The sequence below is a fragment of the Haliotis cracherodii genome, unplaced genomic scaffold (assembly GCF_022045235.1).
Source record: "Haliotis cracherodii isolate W230 unplaced genomic scaffold, xgHalCrac1.p SCAF_4, whole genome shotgun sequence".
Lineage (NCBI taxonomy): Eukaryota > Metazoa > Mollusca > Gastropoda > Lepetellida > Haliotidae > Haliotis > Haliotis cracherodii.
In genome coordinates, this window is record NW_027266297.1 from 30,158,799 (window position 1) to 30,174,458 (window position 15,660).

The 15,660-nt window shown below is 43.4% G+C and overlaps 1 protein-coding gene across 1 annotated transcript; it reads left to right on the forward strand.

Annotated features, from left to right (window-relative positions):
- Window positions 1-10,149: 10,149 nt before the first annotated feature.
- Window positions 10,150-15,072, forward strand: LOC139480445 (uncharacterized). The gene is made up of 5 exons (XM_071263521.1): window positions 10,150-10,182; window positions 12,623-12,670; window positions 12,976-13,038; window positions 13,269-13,415; window positions 14,312-15,072. The coding sequence occupies exons 2-5, from the start codon at window positions 12,643-12,645 to the stop codon at window positions 15,070-15,072; spliced, it is 999 nt and encodes a 332-aa protein (XP_071119622.1). The 5' UTR covers window positions 10,150-10,182; window positions 12,623-12,642.
- The last annotated feature ends 588 nt before the right edge of the window (window positions 15,073-15,660 follow it).

Below are 15,660 nucleotides of genomic sequence, written 5' to 3' on the forward strand. Positions count from 1 at the left end.
GGGCTGGGCAGAATGGAAAATAGTATGGCTCAGGGACTGTGAATAAATGTGATAATGTTGGCGTAATGGTCAGCTAGTGCATACCAAAGTTACGGCCTTAGTACTCACGAATAGCCTATGGATTGTATCGATGGCTCGGTGACCGCTGATTGACCCAAGTAGCTGACCTTGGGGCGGCATCTATAGCTGACCGTCACATCTGGGAGACGGAGGTCAAATATATGGATCTGAATGACCTACTGTATTTCAGAGAAGCCTGGTCAGTGTAATTATTGATCTGTGTGTTATCCCGATATAATTTATAACGAGGGTGTAGGGAGCGAACGGTTGTAAATGCCTCCGAAAAGATACCACGATGATGCTAATAATAATAATAAGAAGAAGAAGAAGAAGAAGAAGTAGTAACGAACAAACTCGGTATCATCTGCGAGTTTGTTATTATTTTTAGCTAAATCGAAGCGAGAATTTTCTGTTGCATTCCTTCTCGCCCTTCGTCCTCGTCTGCGAGTTTGTTTGTTATTATTATTAGTTTTATGGTGAATGTCAGACCTACAAACATGTTAATTAAGTTCGTAAAAAGATGTTTACTCACCCAGTGTATATCGTCTGTTCCCAAGGTCACTGCCCGGGTCGAGGTTGATGTATGTTCACGTGATAGTTGACAGACCGAGGACAACTCACCTGGCGAACTGTTCCCGCCACAATGTCCGTCTCGCGTCGGCAACTCCGCCGAGCAGACGATAACTAACGGGCAGTGACATTATGAGCAGTCACTAATGTTCTCGCCATATTAGTTCTATAGTTCAAGTGTCCATAGTATTAGTTCAATAGTTCAAGCCTCCAAAGTATTAGTTCAGTAGTTCAAGTATTTATATTCGGGGTTTCTAGTGCGAGAAAGACAATTATCATCACAGCGATGGGGAAAACATGGTTTGGGATATTTTTGAATGTACATAAAATAAAAGCGATAACATCGTTTCCATAATCTTTTAAAAGCAGAAACAGAAGTATCGGTAAATGGTCGGACGTTTGGTCATCGATCTAGTCGAGTGACCACTATATTCTAATGATCAAAGCACCCGTGAAGATCCGGGGTAGGATAGGCCTTCAACACCCATGCCGTAAGAGGCAACTAACGGGATCGGGTGGTCAGGCTCGCTGATGGATGTCATCGTATCCCATTTGCGTGGATCGATGCTCATGATGTCAATCACTGGATTATCTGGTCCAGACTTGATTATTTCCATATAGCTGGACTATTGCTGAGTGCGGCGTTAACCAGCATTTAAACAAACAAACTATATCAAAGCTTAGTTTCCAGGCGCTTTGATAGTGGATAGTAGACACGTTTGTCTCGGGAAGATAGTTTCGGAATGTATAGACACGTAGTACATCGTATATTTTACGGGCGCATCTACTGCCTTGTATTTCTTTTGGAAACGTCATTTTAAGGATTTAAAATGATCTATATATGCATGTATTAATCTTATCACATGTCACTCTAGGTTTAAACAAGTCGGTGTTACGTTTTTAAATCAATCTTAGCCACGAGCCTCATCTTATGGTGCATTATAGTAGCTGTAGTCCATCGTCGGATGTCCTAATGCGGATGAAGTTGTTGGTGCCGGAGATGCTGTTCAGGTCCATGCTTGCAACACGCTACTTCTTGTGCAGTCTCATAACGGCAGAAAAATGGTTTACCAAACATAGAGACAAGAACACTAGATTTGTTTCTTCTACTTCTTTTCACCGGAACATGTATAGATCTACTGAGGTAGAATCGGTTCCTGTGTCCTTGGCGTAAACGATGACCTTGGTGAATCTGTTTGTCAGGCTCTGTGACTTAGTTGATATTCATAATAGACACCACAGGTTAGTCTGGTCCTGACTATCGTTAAGATATAGCTGTAATGTTACTGAATATTAGCCACAAAGGTAGAATGATCGTATGTGATAACTGTCCGGTATTTGCACATTGTAAAATTTTAGAACTATTCTCAATGCTGATTGGTCAGATGAAGCCATAATACGTGTCAGTGTTTCATTGTTGAGAAAAATACGACGTCACTTATTCTCCTTTAACTGATACGTTTTCGGGAATGCATAGTTTAGGGAAAAGTCCTGATTTTGAATCTGGTTCGTGGATGTTATTTTTTTCCCTTAATATTCTTATTACGTTGACAGTCCGTGTCTAGCTTCTGGGTTAGATTTGTGTGGGCTTGGCGTGACGCCGTTTTGTCACTTACATCAGAGATGGTCTCTGCTTACATATATATGCGAGTATACAGCTCGCGACTCTAGCAAATACTACACCCACCTGTACTACTGTACGATATCTAATACCACCTCTACTACCGCTACCATGTCATAATACCGCCATATATACAACTACCACCTCTACTACCGCTACCATCTCAAATACCGCCATATATACCACTACCACCTCTACTACCGCTACCATCTCAAATATCGCCACATATACCACTACCAACACTACTACCACTACCATTTCAAATACCGCCACATATACCACTACCAACTCTACTACCACTACCATCTCAAATACCGCCATATATACCACTACCAACACTACTACCACTACCATCTCAAATACCGCCATACATACCACTACCACCTCTACTACCACTACCATCTCAAATACCGCCACATACACCACTACCATCTCAAATACCGCCATATATACCACTACCACCTCTACTACCACTACTATCTCAAATACCGCCATATATACCACTACAACCTCTACTACCACTACCATCTCAAATACCGCCACATACACCACTACCATCTCAAATACCGCCATATATACCACTACAACCTCTACTACCACCACCATCTCAAATACCGCCACATATACCACTACCACCTCTACTACCGCTACCATCTCAAATACCGCCACATATACCACTACCACCTCTACTACCACTACTATCTCAAATACCGCCACATATACCACTACCAACTCTACTACCACCACCATCTCAAATACCGCCATATATACCACTACAACCTCTACTACCACTACCAATACCAATACCGCCACTACTATCACTACAACCTCTACTACCACAACCATCTCAAATACCGCCATATATACCACTACCAACTCTACTACCACAACCAATTCAAATACCGCCACATATACCACTACCATCTCAAATACCGCCACTAATATCACTACCAACGCTACTACCACTACCATCTCAAATACCGCCACATATACCACTACCAACTCTACTATCTCCTATACCGCCATATATACCACTACCAACTCTACTACCACAACCAATTCAAATACCGCCATATATACCACTATACAACCTCTACTACCACTACCATCTCAAATACCGCCACTAATATCACTACCAACGCTACTACCACTACCATCTAAAATACCGCCACATATACCACTACCACCTCTACTACCGCTACCATCTCCTATATCGCCATATATACCACTACCAACTCTACTACCACAACCAATTCAAATACCGCCATATATACCACTACAACCTCTACTACCGCTACCATCTCAAATACCGCCATATATACCACTACAACCTCTACTACCGCTACCATCTCAAATACCGCCATATATACCACTACAACCTCTACTACCGCTACCATCTCAAATACCGCCACATACACCACAACCAATTCAAATACCGCCATATATACCACTACAACCTCTACTACCACTACCATCTCAAATACCGCCATATATACCACTACAACCTCTACTACCGCTACCATCTCAAATACCGCCACATACACCACTACCAACTCTACTACCACAACCAATTCAAATACCGCCACATATACCACTACAACCTCTACTACCGCTACCATCTCCTATACCGCCATATATACCACTATAAACTATACTACCACAACCAATTCAAATACCGCCACATATACCACTGCCATCTCAAATACCGCCACTAATATCACTACCAACGCTACTACCACTACCATCTCAAATACCGCCATATATACCACTACCGACTCTACTACCACTACCATCTCAAATACCGCCACTAATACCACTACCACCTCTACTACCACTACCAATTCAAATACCGCCACATATACCACTACCAACTCTACTACCACTACCAATTCAAATACCGCCACTAATATCACTACCAACGCTACTACCACTACCATCTCAAATACCGCCACTAATACCACTACCAACTCTACTACCACTACCATCTCAAATATAGCCATATATACCACTACAACCTCTACTACCACAACCAATTCAAATACCGCCACTATTACCACTACCACCTCTACTACCACTACCAATTCAAATACCGCCACTAATACCACTCCCACCTCTAATCCACTACCAATTAAAATACCGCCATATATACCACTTCCACCTCTACTACCGCTACCATCTCAAATATCGCCACATATACCACTACAACCTCTACTACCACAACCAATTCAAATACCGCCACATATACCACTACCATCTCAAATACCGCCATATATACCACTACCACCTCTACTACCACTACCATCTTAAATTACCGCCATATAAACCACTGCCACCTCTACTACCACCACCATCTCAAATACCGCCACATACACCACTACCAACTCTACTACCACAACCAATTCAAATACCGCCACATATACCACTACAACCTCTACTACCGCTACCATCTCAAATACCGCCATATATACCACTACAACCTCTACTACCGCTACCATCTCAAATACCGCCACATACACCACTACCAACTCTACTACCACAACCAATTCAAATACCGCCACATATACCACTACAACCTCTACTACCACTACCATCTCAAATACCGCCACATACACCACTACCAACTCTACTACCACAACCAATTCAAATACCGCCACATATACCACTACAACCTCTACTACCGCTACCATCTCCTATACCGCCATATATACCACTATAAACTATACTACCACAACCAATTCAAATACCGCCACATATACCACTGCCATCTCAAATACCGCCATATATACCACTACCACCTCTACTACCACTACCATCTTAAATTACCGCCATATAAACCACTACCACCTCTACTACCACCACCATCTCAAATACCGCCACATATACCACTACCATCTCAAATACCACTACCATCTCATAATACCGCCATATATTCCACTACCACCTCTACTACCACTACCATCTCAAATATCGCCACATATACCACTACCACTTCCTTTACCACTACCAATTCAAATACCGCCACTAATACCACTACGACCTCTACTACCACTACCAATTCAAATACAGCCACATATACCACTACCATCTCAAATACCGCCACTAATACCACTACCAACTCTACTACCACATCTACCAACACTGTACTTCTACTTTCAAAACCACGTCAAAACCACTTCAACAGCCACGAGCACTTCAACTAAAATCATCACATCTAATATTCCTAGTTATACATCCGCGTTACCACCAGCGCTATTCTTGTTGGGATATATAGATTTACACATTCAAAAGTGATCGAATGTATTGGATTTTGGTGAAGTTTCTTTTGCTCGTCAGTTAAACGTATTAATTTGTTTTTTGTATGGTTTCTATATTTTCATTAGATATTCGTTCTTAACATATTCATATGCAATTATTTACAACGCATGTTGCGTAAGAACTGAGGTTGATCTAGAATTGTATGCGTTATTAATCATAAGACAAGGACATACAACAATGAACGACACCCAACGCTTGAAACATTACCAGGACAACCCGTACGCTATTTTATGCTATTTCAAGCAGATGGTGTACAAGTTCTTTTCAAGCATTTTCGATCACATTTGAAAGTGACGCACGCACACGGAGTTTGGCCAACGCTCTACGCCGTCGTGGCCAAAAGAAACGTGGCCATGGTCGCAGGTGTAGTTGGCAGTGTACTGGCAATGTGCCTTTTGTTTTTACATTGCGGGATTCCCAGGCAGCAGTTATTTATAGGCCCATGTAATTTCGAGTTGTAAAACTCAAACGCGTCATGTCTTATTACAAATGAACCCAAATCGTGGATTTATTTTCTTATTCGACATGTTATTGGGTTTATTTTAAGGACCGGTCATTTATTAGAAGGGTTTCAGAGTTTGTTTTTTTCACTTATGTAATGAAAATAATTACCCTACCATATTTTGGTGACCACCCTTGATACCCTCTGACCCCCACCCATCCACCCCCTATAATAAATGACCGGCCCCCTAGTTCGAACTACAAACTGTACTAAGGAGTGAGTGAGTATGATTTTACGCCGCTTTTAGCAATATTCCAGCAATATCACGGGGGACACCAGAAATGAACTTTACACACTGTACCCATGTCGGGAATCGAACCTGGGTCTTCGGCGTGACGAGCGAACGCTTAACCACAAGGCTACCCGACCCGACCTGTACAAAGGAAAATATGCGAGTCGGTGTTGATCCCTACGTTTGTATCGCTGTTCTCTAATCCTTCAACCATTAGAATCCACATATTTTGTTCCTGTGTCATTTTGAAACGGATATTTTGTCATTAAATATACATCGGGCTTTAATGCTTTCCGTTGATATCAGCTTCACTTGGTTCAAGTACGAATATGCTCAGAAATATAATTGGAAAACAATACTTAACTGACCAGTTGAGTGTTTAACACATTCTCAAGTTGTTAAATAAATAAAAACAAGTGTGTATCATCAAGATGATTCAAATATTGTTTTTGTAAAAATCCAAATAGGTCAAAAGTACTGCTTTCTGTTTGATTTGGTGGCAATATGAAAAGTTCACCACACAGTTGTCTCCCCTATAAACTATCCTTCAAAGTCTAATTATGGAAACGTATATTGTTATGCTTCACTTTTATAGTCAAATCACAAAGGAAGATGGAATGGAATATTTCTGACTTTTTTAACAAACACGACCTTGTATGTATGTGCTTTGTTTTGTTGTGTAATGTAATATATACTTCCTTATATATTGATCGCAAAATATGAAATAATAAGCAGGTTTTGCTGTTTATGATGGATAAAAGCTTCCCTTACCCGATTTCCTTTTCTTGGTAATTACGACATAAAAAAGAATGGGTTTTACCTTCTTGAGTACACGAATGTCTTCTACATTAATAGGAACGAAACGGGAAGAGTTTCATATGTGTTGAACACGAACATGAACATAAACTGAAATACTAAGCTGGTTATTTTGGTGAGTGAGTTAGTGAGTTTGGTTTAATGCCGCTTTAAACAGTATTTCAGTTACAGCATGGAGTAATGCAGGTCTTAGACAAGTGCACCTTTGAAGGAAACCTCGAGCACGCGTACGGTGCCGATAGCAAGGAACGTGATTGGACGAATCTTTGAACCCACCTCCAACGGATCCTGGTATGGAAATCCGGGTACAGAAAAGGAGCGCAACTCTTCACAGCCTAATTGGCCTTCCATAAACTGGTTCCCAGCCATTCCGCGCATCGCCATTTGGCCACTTTAGATATCAGGTGAGGTGAAGTAGGGTTTGACGTTTACCTTATTGCACTTATAGAGAGACTGGCATGCATGTGTGAATGTGAATGTGTGCGTGCGTGCGTGTGTTGTTAGATATACCATGCCGCATTTCCCCTTAAAGTCGAACGCCAGCTAGAGTAACAATTTTTTGGTTTGAGTAAGTGAGTTAGGTTTAACGCCGTTTAACATTATTGCAGTTATATCACGGTGTGTCATCTCCACGAGCACGGTGATTCGGGATTCGAACAATCATAGGTTTCTGGCGTGCCCAAGGGACGAAACTCTGCACAGCAAAACGCGGCGACTTTCACATTTGGGCCACCCGTGCCCCCTATTTTGGCATGACACGTTCAGGGATCGAACCAAAGATTTCGCCCTCTCCGGGCAGAGGCTTTATCCACTACACCACGGAGGCTGTCATCTTAGATATGAAGAGACTGAGCCAGCTGTGGCCAGACGCCTACGGGCTGTACAGGCGCCACCGGATGTGATTGGACGCAATCAAACAATGGAAGTATTTTCGCTGCCCTTAAGTTTCGGTTTCTGTCTCAATTTACACGAAGGAGTGCTCGATATAGCTCAGCGACGAAACGGTTACACACAAGGTTTTCCTTTCCTCGTTTAGGGGCGGTCGGGTAGCCTAGTGGTTAAGCGTTCGCTCGTCACGCCGAAGACCCGGGTTCGATTCCCGACATGGGTACAATGTGTGAAGCCCATTTCTGGTGTCCGCGTCGTGATATTGCTGGAATATTGCTAAAAGCGGCGTAAAACCATACTCACTCACTCACCTTCCTCGTTTAGCAATTTATAATATCGCTCAAACAACTTATTGTTTGTTTCGTGACGTCATGAACAATGGCGCTGACATAAACGACTACAACCATGCGAATGAGTACATTTTCTGTTGATATTGGATCGTTGCTTTCTGTTGTGCCTTCAATACCACCACCGCCTAGGCGTAATTGAGGCAGTGAATGAGTTGGGTTTTAGGCCGCTTTTAGCGGTATTCCAGCAGTATTTCGGCGGTCTGAGTATTCTCTTACGACAAGCCATAAAGTGACATTCTATTTATCCCAGGACCCACGTGTTAATTTCTCTGATAAATAACCATGACCGATTTTACACAATATTCTTGTCTGAAACGCAGCAGAGTTAAACATTTGGAAAGAAACTGAAGTTTGGTTTGGTCTGTTTGTTGTTTAACGCCGCAACCAGCAATATTTCAGCTACATGACGGGAGTCTTTAAGTCATCGAGTCTTATGACGTGATTGACATGAGGAGCATTGATCCAAGCAATTGGGATATCACGAACACATTAACTCATCAACCAAGCCAGCAAGCCTGACCACCCTATCCCGTTAGTCGCCTCTTACAAGCATGGGTTGCTGAAGACCAGTTCTAACCTAGAATCTTCACCCTAGTATACCAAAACAAACGAAGACAACCGAGGAAATGTGTACATCGCGTCACACAACTGGGTCAAAATTTTGCAAGATTCTTTGAATAACACGTAATGGAGGCAGAGAAGAAGAATACATTTTGAGTAGATAACTTTAGTTCGATACTAAAATTACCGCTTTGTACTTGTTTGTACTGTGTCGCGTCATAAATACATTGTGCAATGTGTTTACAGTAAAACCTTGTTAATCCGGACGGTACGGTCCGCAGTGACATTTTCCGGTTTAAGGAGTAATGGGAACGGATTAATGGTCATACGGTCACAACGAGATCATACAGAACACGGCGTTCCCGTATAACAGTGTCCGGATTAACGAGGTTTTACTGAGTGACACTTTTTAGGATAAGACACATCACGTCAGTGTACTAAACGGCATTACAACGTTAATGTGATAAAGGGGGCGGTCTGATAGCATAGTGGTTAAAGCGTTCGCTCGTCAAAGATCCGGGTTCGATACCCCACATGGGTACAACGTGTGAAGCCCATTTCTGGTGTCCCCGCCGTGATATTGCTGGAATATTGCTAAAAGCGGCGTAAAATTCACTCACACAATGTGATAATGGAACTTGATGTCATGTTTATAACAAAGGGACAACCTTACACCCTGTTCTATTTAAAAAACGGGGTCACGGGTGGCCCAGTCGTCTAAGGCGCCGCGATTCGCTGTGCAGAGTTGCGTCCCTTGGGCACGCCAGAAACCTGTGATTGTGGGTTCGAATCCGGGTTCGTCCCGATTATGTTTCTGTTTTTGTCAGCACCATACCCGTGCTCGTGGGTTTCACCGAAGTGGTAAACGTCTGAGACCTGCATCATTTCAGGCTTTCCTCCCACGCCGTGATATTACTGGAATACTGTTAAAAGCGGCGTTAAACCCAACTCGCTCACTATTTCAGAAACATCAGCATGTTTAACCATTCAGCAACTTCACGCAAGTTCTAATCCCATTAGCTTTGACCTTGATTATAGTGTTCGATATGGCTGATTAATGAATTTGGCAAGTGTTGTCATATGACCCATCTACTTGTGGACTAAACCCGTCAATACATGCACATGTCATTACCCGGAAACCGGCCCATGTTGTTTAAAGTTCCATCGGTATTTATTTCCTGAAAAGTGACACGCCTACTCACATGTGAGCGAGTGGTCGAGCTGGGTAGTAGCTGCCTCCTTTCTTCTCCGACACAGGCCTTAAACAGTAAGTATATTTTTCCTATAAATCCACGAAAGTCGAAAGTATTGTGCTCTAATTATTCTAAATATCAAAGCCAAAAGTCAGGTGCCAATTCCTTCCCCTGGATCCCGAATTCCACCCAATTTTCCCATCTGGGTCTCATTGCTCACTTTTGAAACCCTAATACTACGTAACGCATATCGTGTTTATCCTTACAACATTGGGAAAGACAAACGTCCCTTGCTTACCAAACGTCGCTTAAGTTTAATCCTGTTGGACTCCTGGTCAGAATAGGTTTCGAAATCAGGAAACGGATGGTCAGGCTGACTGCGCGTTGCTCGTGCGTTCAGTTACTGGTTTTCCTGGCCCAGACTCGATCAGTGCAAACAACGTTCATTTCACTCAATCACTGGATATTAAAACACAAACACAAACATACTCACACAAACATAGTCACAATCAGAGAGGGTCAATTAATTCAATTAACCAGACCTTCCAAAAAGCGATGGCAGCGCTTCGACTGTACATTTGAGTACAATTAGGGGTTCTTTTCAACTTTCGTCCCACCCCTCCCCACCCCGACCCCACTAACCGCATTACATAACCAATTAAGTGAGTGAGTGAGTTGGGATTAACGCCGCTTTTAACAGTATTCCAGTTAAATCACGGCGTGTCAGCTTAATGTCGCCAAAGGCTATCTCAACTATACCCCTATGTTCATGAGACGTCGCTGTGTATGCTGATGAAACGTCGCTGTGTATGTGGATGAGACGTCGCTGTGTATGTGGATGAGACGTCGCTGTATATGTGGATGAGGCGTCGCTGTGTATGTGAATGAGACGTCGCTGTATATGTTGATGAGACGTCGCTGTATATGTTGATGAGACGTCGCTGTGTATGTTGATGAGACGTCGCTGTGTATGCTGATGAGACGTCGTTGTATATGTTGATGAGACGTCGTTGTATATGTTGATGAAACGTCGCTGTGTATGTTGATGAGACGTCGCTGTGTATGTGGATGAGACGTCGCTGTGTATGTTGATGAGACGTCGCTGTGTATGTTGATGAGACGTCGCTGTGTTTGTTGATGAGGCGTCGCTGTATATGTGGATGAGACGTCGCTGTGTATGTTGATGAGACGTCGCTGTATATGTTGATGAGACGTCGCTGTATATGTGGATGAGACGTCGATGTGTATGTGGATGAGACGTTACGGTGAATGTTGATGAGACGTCGCTGTGTATGTTGATGAGACGTCGCTGTGTATGTGGATGAGACGTCGCTGTATATGTTGATGAGACGTCGCTGTGTATGTTGATGAGACGTCGCTGTGTATGTTGATGAGTCGTCACTGTGTATGTGGATGAGACGTCACTGTGTATGTTGATGAGACGGCACGGTCCGTGTTGATGAGACGTCGCTGTGTATGTTGATGAGAAGTCACGGAATATGTTGATGAGACGTCGCTGTGTATGTTGATGAGACGTCACGGAATATGTTGATGAGACGTTGCTTTGAGAGTTGATGAGACGGCACAGTGTATGTTGATGAGACGGCACGGTCCATGTTGATGAGACGTCTCTGTGTATGTTGATGACACGTCGCGGTGTATGTGGATGAGACGTCGCTGTATATGTTGATGAGACGTCGCTGTGTATGTTGATGAGACGTCGCTGTGTATGTTGATGAGTCGTCACTGTGTATGTGGATGAGACGTCACTGTGTATGTTGATGAGACGGCACGGTCCGTGTTGATGAGACGTCGCTGTGTATGTTGATGAGAAGTCACGGAATATGTTGATGAGACGTCGCTGTGTATGTTGATGAGACGTCACGGAATATGTTGATGAGACGTTGCTTTGAGAGTTGATGAGACGGCACAGTGTATGTTGATGAGACGGCACGGTCCATGTTGATGAGACGTCTCTGTGTATGTTGATGACACGTCGCGGTGTATTTTGATGAGACGTCGCTGTGTATGTTGATGAGACGTCACGATGTATGTTGATGAGATGTAAGGCTTCATGATGATACATCACAGGGTATGTTTCTGAGACGTCTCGGTTTATGTTTCTGATACGCCTCAGTGTATGTTTCTGATACGCCTCAGTATATGTTTCTGATACGTCACGGTGTACGTTTCCGATACGTCACGATGTAGGGTAATGTTTCATCCATGTGTAGGTTCTATGAGCAGGACGTCACAGTGTATATGACGTCACAGTGTGTGTGTGAAGTCACAGTGTATATGACGTCACAGTGTATATGACGACACAGTATGTGTGAAGTCACAGTGTATATGACGTCACAGTGTCCAATGGTAATCGTCTAGAATGCTCTAGCTTCCGGACTGACTAAGGAAAAACGAATTTCACAAATGTGACTTATGTACAAACTCACAGATTATTATTAGTAGTAGTATTGTTGTTGTTCTTATTATCAATGATTTATGTTCAACTGACAGCACTTCAGCCGGTTTCTGCAATGGGGAAAAAAGAGATCAGAACCCAGGGTAGGTTCACAATGGAGACACGACAAGACAACGTTGTGATTCCTTCATTTATAGATATTACAGTCAAACTGCAAAATGCGTAGTCGAATGCAATAAATGCCTCGGTGTCCATTCCTATTTCAATGAAAACATCGGAATTTAGTTTTGAAAACATATAATAAAACACCACATAAAACATATGTAAAGGTGCATTTAAAAATATAAATATTAGATGACCCTTAAGATATCTAACATGATCATAAAGCGTCAGTGTCACTTTTCTATTGACTGTTTTGCTGACAATCTGTTCTTTGGCTTTTTTTCAGATGTAGGCGAAAAACTGCGTTCAGTCTGGCAAAAGGTCAAGAGGTTTTTCTGCCTAAAATGGGGTAAGCGAACATCTTGTAAATATTTTGATAATTTAGTTACATTTTAAATAACCTTAATCCCATAAATTAAATGACATAATTGGAAAGTTCTTAAAAAACGTTGTGTGGATTGTGCAAACTCCCCAGCAGAAGCAGATTCCGTGTTGGCGTAACGAGTGAGTGAGTGAGTGATACACGAACTTGAAAAGAATGTTCTGATTGACAAGAACCTGGTAAATATCTGTTTTCAGCAAATTTAAAGGCGACCTTTGCGGGAAGACAGAAAATAAAGGCAAAGCTGCTGGTCACTGAAGCAAATGATGACCTTGACCTTGATGATGAGAGCAAAGACGTGGTCGGAACCAGCATGGTTTTGTCGGTTACATTTGAGAGTCAAGGTAACTTTACACTCATAAACATAAGACCTGTCTACACGTACCTATGAAGTCATGGTATCTGAGTGAGTGAGTGAGTGAGTGAGTGAGTGAGTGAGTAAGTGATGGTTTAACGCCGCTTTGGACATCACGGTGTGTCCACTTGACGTGGGAGGAATGATTCAGGCCTTTGGTGAGACCCACCAGCATGGGAATAGTACAAACCTAGAAACATAATGAGCACGAATCTGGAATTCGAACCCATGATCACTCATTTCCGGCCCACCTAACGGGAAACGCCTGGTTTCCGGCCCACCTAACGGGAAACCCCTGGTTTCCGGCCCACCTAACGGGAAACCCCTGGTTTCCGGCCCACCTAACGGGAAACCCCTGGTTTCCGGCCCACCTAACGGGAACCCTCTGGTTTCCGGCCCACCTATCGGGAAACCCCTGGTTTCCGGCCCACCTAACGGGAAACCCCTGGTTTCCGGCCCACCTAACGGGAACCCTCTGGTTTCCGGCCCACCTAACGGGAAACCCCTGGTTTCCGGCCCACCTAACGGGAAACCCCTGGTTTCCGGCCCACCTAACGGGAACCCTCTGGTTTCCGGCCCACCTAACGGGAAACCTCTGGTTTCCGGCCCACCTAACGGGAACCCTCTGGTTTCCGGCCCACCTAACGGGAACCCTCTGGTTTCCGGCCCACCTAACGGGAAACATCTGGTTTCCGGCCCACCTAACGGGAAACGCCTGGTTTCCGGCCCACCTAACGGGAAACCTCTGAACAGCGAATTGACGACACGTCCACTACTGCCCCAATTTCAATGAGACCTGTGTTGACCTTTTAGCACTTCAACAGAAATGTATCGGTGCATCACTATCTTAATGTGATGGTACTCATTTTCTATTTCTGTTGGCAGAAGAACACGAGTGGATACGAAGACAGTTCAGCACTTCATTTAAGTCATCGCGCGGTTCCAGGGACGAGTTCCTCAATCAGCTGATCCAGCTTCACAGTACATACGGAGTTCAGGTGCAGCAAATCTACACTAAAGCTGACAAAGCAGACATCGCAGCATCAACTGTCGGGCTTATATCCTCCATGTTGGGCTTCGTTGGTTTTGGATTGACCTTTGCCACCTTTGGAGCGAGTCTGATCATCTCGCTGGCGGGTGCTGCTGTAGGTGTTGTGTCAGGCTGTGCCTCCTTTGCTATTCACCGAAAAAGAATGGCAGCCAAAAAGGAAATGTGGAAACAGATCAAAGCCAAGACTGATCAATTCAACCAGGAAAATGAAAGGCTTTTACACATACTTTCGGAGGCTGAATATTTTGGTTTGGTTACATCGGGTGTCTCGGGAATGATTGAGGGGCCAATACAAGTTGGGCTGGGGGCACTTCAAGTGGCCAAGAGTGAGGAATTTCTTCCATTTGTTGCTGATGTTGGGGCTACCTCTGCTAAAGCATCTAAGGGTCTGACGGCTGGAGGTAAAGTGTTGTTCTATGGTGGCTTTGTCTTCAATGTTGTGTGTGCAGTTATTGACGCTTGTACAATCGTCAACAACTCTAAGCGACTTATTAAAGGCGACCTGTGCGACCAGGCTCGGGCACATAAGGACTTAGCACGTGTCTATCAACAGTTACGTGATTCGGGAGAATCTGCTCAGGAGTGCTTGCTGTAAGGACCGATTAAACACAAGAGGATACATTTAACAAGAAGTGAAAAGGGTCTGGATGGACATTTCCTCAACATATGTAACAATTCTGGGACTTTTGTTGGAGGCAGTATATTTTTTAGTCAGTCGGGAACAAATTGTTGGTACACACCCCACACCTAACCAAGAGGAAGGACCACTTATGCTCGTGGTCTGTCAGCACTATTCCCGTGTATTTTAGACCTGCATTCCTTTTCATTTTGATCTTTTCGTCCACCTCAAGCTGACACACCATGAAAAACTGAACTACTTTGGCACCCAATCTTGTCCACGGTATTCTGGACAATCTTTCTTGTTCAGAACACAGACGAGCCTAGCCATGGATTGAGCGGAGGTGGAAAAAAAACCCTGTAAATACTGCATATGTTACTCGGCCAATAAATTGGGAATGTGAAGCTATATTACTTTGTTTGATCATCTGGCCTCACATTTATTTTCTTTGCTTAGTTTACGGATCCGTCGACTTAAAAATAACAAATTCAGATCACGTTTTACGATGCCGATGGTAAAGTTCGCTTTGATAATAAACAATCAAAGGAAGTTTTATGACTAAAA